The 4,853-nt window shown below is 50.6% G+C and overlaps 1 protein-coding gene across 1 annotated transcript; it reads left to right on the top strand.

Annotated features, from left to right (window-relative positions):
* The first annotated feature begins 618 nt into the window (after nucleotides 1-618).
* Nucleotides 619-2,491, top strand: LOC129835810 (dachshund homolog 2-like). Its single transcript, XM_055901588.1, has one exon. It carries the CDS (start codon nucleotides 808-810, stop codon nucleotides 1,399-1,401), a length of 594 nt encoding a protein of 197 aa, XP_055757563.1. The 5' UTR covers nucleotides 619-807; the 3' UTR covers nucleotides 1,402-2,491.
* The last annotated feature ends 2,362 nt before the right edge of the window (nucleotides 2,492-4,853 follow it).

The following is a 4,853-nucleotide window of genomic DNA, read 5'->3' as shown; positions in this document are numbered from 1 at the left end:
ATTGATGTGTAATCTAATGTGCGCAATTATGTGCCAAATTGGTGATTTTAGTGCATTTGTATTCAGTAAGCATTAAAACACCCCACCTCAATATTTGCAGCCATAGGTGGTGGTAATAGGAGCTGAAATAATTATAATTCCTCAGGGTATGATTTGAATGGAGAAAGCTGCTTGGTTAATTATAATTCTTCAGGGTATGATTTGAATGGAGAAAGCTGCTTGGTTTCAGTTATACGGTATTGACACCTGCTCCAACAGTTGCACTTAGTGGTGATTTGAGAAATGCATGTTGCATCTTCAGCCATTGTTGGAAAGATGCGTATTAAAACCTTCGTAAGCCTGAATGTCATCACTATCTGGGGGGGGGGGGGGGGGGGGAACTGGGCCCAGAGCTCCGGTACATTACGAGAAAGTTGCTCAGTGTGTCGCGCGTCGCGCATGAGAAAACTGTCAGTTAGCCTATAGCCCCGCCCTCTGTGACGAGAAATATAAATGTATCTTTCAGAGCGCCAATGAAATACCTCGATCTCACCAATAGTCTCTTTTGATTGGTGCGGAGAGCTGTCAATCGTAATAAATTGAGCAGAGGGCTGGCACAAAGATCAGAGGGGGAAACGATTCGCTCACGGACAGGACAGAAAGGACCGACAGGACCGATAGATCACATACTGTCTGTTCTCCAACTAGAGAGAGAGCGTAGGAAACCGAGAGAGAGGAACAAGTGAAAGAAAGAGAATAAAGAGGGGGAGGAGAGCGAGAGAAGAATAAGCGCTGGTGGGAGCGAGGGGAGAGAAAGTGAGAGTGACCATGACTACCACCGTGGCAGTCTCTGCAACCCCTCCTGTCCTCTCACCCGACCCAGGAGAACCTTCCTCTGGGGGACTATTCTGCTCCGACCCGTTTTACACCCCCACAACCACCAGCCCTCATCAAGACTCCCCATCCCTGCGGCTCACCACCTTGGGACTCCTCAACCCCTTCCTATCGGGCTCAGGACTCCCATCCTGCGCCTTGGGATTCAACAACACTCCGGTGTCTGGAGATCGAGTCATTTCCACCACCACTGCGACCACAACCAGTGAGAGCAGAATGGTGGATGTACACGGAATAAAAGTTGCCTCTTTCAGCGTCGGAGGACAGGACGAGTTGATTTGTCTACCCCAAGTTTTCGATCTCTTCCTAAAACACCTCGTCGGCGGGCTTCATACCGTTTACACCAAGCTGAAACGCCTGGATATATGTCCGGTTGTGTGTACGGTGGAGCAGGTACGTGTCCTGCGAGGACTCGGCGCTATTCAACCGGGAGTAAACCGCTGTAAACTAATCTCCAGGCGAGACTTCGAGGCACTCTACAATGACTGCACCAATACAAGGTTGGTTGAAATAAGTTTTATCTTTTGACATTTCTTTTGACTTTCGAAATCTTCCATTGTCTTTTTGTAAAACCATTCGTAAATGTCATGCGACCATGCGTTCAATATCAATAGGCTATTTCAGCATCTTCTTTACAGTGAATGATCAATAAGACAGCTTTTCACTTCGTAAAATGTGGGTCCCATACAATATCAGATTCCCCTTCCTCTCTCGCTCTCTCAATTCAATTCAATTCAATTCAATTTGCTTTATTGGCATGACGTAACAATGTACATATTGCCAAAGCTTATTTACAATTTATCTCTCTCTCTCTGCAAAACTTCAGTTCGTGAAATAGGCAGTAGACTATGTGGTGTAATTAGTTTTGTTCGAAGCTCGAACATGTAACCAAATTCACAAAGAAATATAGTTATAGATATGTAACTGTCGTTGAAAGCAAGGTCAATAAGAGGTAGATCGCTTCTATGTTCGCTATTTCTTTGATTACCCTACGTTTCGTATTTGTCATTTTTTTTCGGGTTTTGTAAACTAGCTGAAGATACAATATTTTTGTTTATGGAAAATACACTATATATACAAAAGTATGTACCCCTTCAAATTAGTCTATTTGGCTATTTCAACCACACCCGTTGCTGACAGGGGTATAAAATCAATATTTTGGTATTTGTTTCATTAGTCCATTGTTGACATATTCCCGAAATGTTTAGCATGTCAGCCATCAAGTTTTCAAGATATGTAACTTTCAATAAACAGAAATCTGGCTATATGATTCATTCCCCCAAATAAGTCACTTCTCATATAACCCAACACACAGCAAAGCAGAGTCTGATATTTCTGAAATCTGAGCATCAAATGTTGATACACACCACACCATTGTTCGGTGTCCAGTATGAAGTTTAAAGTTTCGTGAGCCAATGCTAACTAGCGTAACGCTAGTAGATACCAATAGACTTCCAGTCATTGCGCTAACGCTAGTTAGCTACTGCGCTAGCCAGTGTTGTGTTCAAGACCACTTAAAGCGAGACCGATTGAAAACAACGACCAGAGCAAATCGAGTCTGAGTCAAGACCAGAGGGGAGGTGAGACAGAGTCAAGACCAGAGGGGAGGTGAGACAGAGTCAAGACCAGAGGGGGAGGTGAGACAGAGTCAAGACCAGAGGGGAGGTGAGACTGAGTCAAGACCAGAGGGGAGGTGAGACTGAGTCAAGACCAGATGGGAGGTGAGACAGAGTCAAGACCAGAGGGGAGGTGAGACTGAGTCAAGACCGAAGACCAGAGGGGGCGTGAGACAGAGTCAAGACCAGAGGGGAGGTGAGACAGAGTCAAGACCAGAGGGGGAGGTGAGACAGAGTCAAGACCAGAGGGGAGGTGAGACAGAGTCAAGACCAGAGGGGAGGTGAGACAGAGTCAAGACCAGAGGGGAGGTGAGACTGAGTCAAGACCAGAGACCAGAGGGGGAGGTGAGACAGAGTCAAGACCAGAGGGGGAGGTGAGACAGAGTCAAGACCGAGACCAGAGGGGAGGTGAGACAGAGTCAAGACCAGAGGGGGAGGTGAGACAGAGTCAAGACCAGAGGGGAGGTGAGACAGAGTCAAGACCAGAGGGGAGGTGAGACAGAGTCAAGACCAGAGGGGGAGGTGAGACAGAGTCAAGACCAGAGGGGGAGGTGAGACAGAGTCAAGACCAGAGACCAGAGGGGGAGGTGAGACAGAGTCAAGACCAGAGGGGAGGTGAGACAGAATCAAGACCAGAGACCAGAGGGGGAGGTGAGACAGAGTCAAGACCAGAGGGGGAGGTGAGACAGAGTCAAGACCAGAGGGGAGGTGAGACAGAGTCAAGACCAGAGACCAGAGGGGGAGGTGAGACAGAGTCAAGACCAGAGGGGGAGGTGAGAATGAGTCAAGACCGAGACCAGAGGGGAGGTGAGACAGAGTCAAGACCAGAGGGGAGGTGAGACAGAGTCAAGACCAGAGGGGAGGTGAGACTGAGTCAAGACCAGAGGGGAGGTGAGACAGAGTCAAGACCAGAGGGGAGGTGAGACAGAGTCAAGACCAGAGGGGAGGTGAGACAGAGTCAAGACCAGAGGGGAGGTGAGACAAAGTCAAGACCAGAGACCAGAGGGGGAGGTGAGACAGAGTCAAGACCATCGGGGAGGTGAGACAGAGTCAAGACCAGAGACCAGAGGGGGAGGTGAGACAGAGTCAAGACCAGAGGGGAGGTGAGACAAAGTCAAGACCAGAGACCAGAGGGGGAGGTGAGACAGAGTCAAGACCATCGGGGAGGTGAGACAGAGTCAAGACCAGAGGGGGAGGTGAGACAGAGTCAAGACCAGAGGGGGAGGTGAGACAGAGTCAAGACCAGAGACCAGAGGGGAGGTGAGACAGAGTCAAGACCAGAGGGGGAGGTGAGACAGAGTCAAGACCAGAGACCAGAGGGGGAGGTGAGACAGAGTCAAGACCAGAGGGGAGGTGAGACAGAGTCAAGACCAGAGGGGAGGTGAGACTGAGTCAAGACCGAAGACCAGAGGGGGGGTGAGACAGAGTCAAGACCAGAGGGGAGGTGAGACAGAGTCAAGACCAGAGGGGGAGGTGAGACAGAGTCAAGACCAGAGGGGAGGTGAGACAGAGTCAAGACCAGAGGGGAGGTGAGACAGAGTCAAGACCAGAGGGGAGGTGAGACTGAGTCAAGACCAGAGACCAGAGGGGGAGGTGAGACAGAGTCAAGACCAGAGGGGGAGGTGAGACAGAGTCAAGACCGAGACCAGAGGGGAGGTGAGACAGAGTCAAGACCAGAGGGGGAGGTGAGACAGAGTCAAGACCAGAGGGGAGGTGAGACAGAGTCAAGACCAGAGGGGAGGTGAGACAGAGTCAAGACCAGAGGGGGAGGTGAGACAGAGTCAAGACCAGAGGGGGAGGTGAGACAGAGTCAAGACCAGAGACCAGAGGGGGAGGTGAGACAGAGTCAAGACCAGAGGGGAGGTGAGACAGAATCAAGACCAGAGACCAGAGGGGGAGGTGAGACAGAGTCAAGACCAGAGGGGGAGATGAGACAGAGTCAAGACCAGAGGGGAGGTGAGACAGAGTCAAGACCAGAGACCAGAGGGGGAGGTGAGACAGAGTCAAGACCAGAGGGGGAGGTGAGAATGAGTCAAGACCGAGACCAGAGGGGAGGTGAGACAGAGTCAAGACCAGAGGGGAGGTGAGACAGAGTCAAGACCAGAGGGGAGGTGAGACTGAGTCAAGACCAGAGGGGGAGGTGAGACAGAGTCAAGACCAGAGGGGGAGGTGAGACAGAGTCAAGACCAGAGGGGGAGGTGAGACAGAGTCAAGACCAGAGACCAGAGGGGGAGGTGAGACAGAGTCAAGACCAGAGGGGGAGGTGAGACAAAGTCAAGACCAGAGACCAGAGGGGGAGGTGAGACAGAGTCAAGACCATCGGGGAGGTGAGACAGAGTCAAGACCAGAGGGGGAGGTGAGACA

Source organism: Salvelinus fontinalis, chromosome 36, assembly GCF_029448725.1.
Source record: "Salvelinus fontinalis isolate EN_2023a chromosome 36, ASM2944872v1, whole genome shotgun sequence".
Lineage (NCBI taxonomy): Eukaryota > Metazoa > Chordata > Actinopteri > Salmoniformes > Salmonidae > Salvelinus > Salvelinus fontinalis.
The sequence above is the reverse complement of the archived record's forward strand: the minus strand, read 5'-3'. Positions and strand labels throughout refer to the sequence as shown.

What these genes read in the sequence shown, in the direction of transcription:
- LOC129835810 (XM_055901588.1), top strand. Translation starts at nt 808, where the DNA reads ATGACTACCACCGTGGCAGTCTCTGCAACCCCTCCTGTCCTCTCACCC.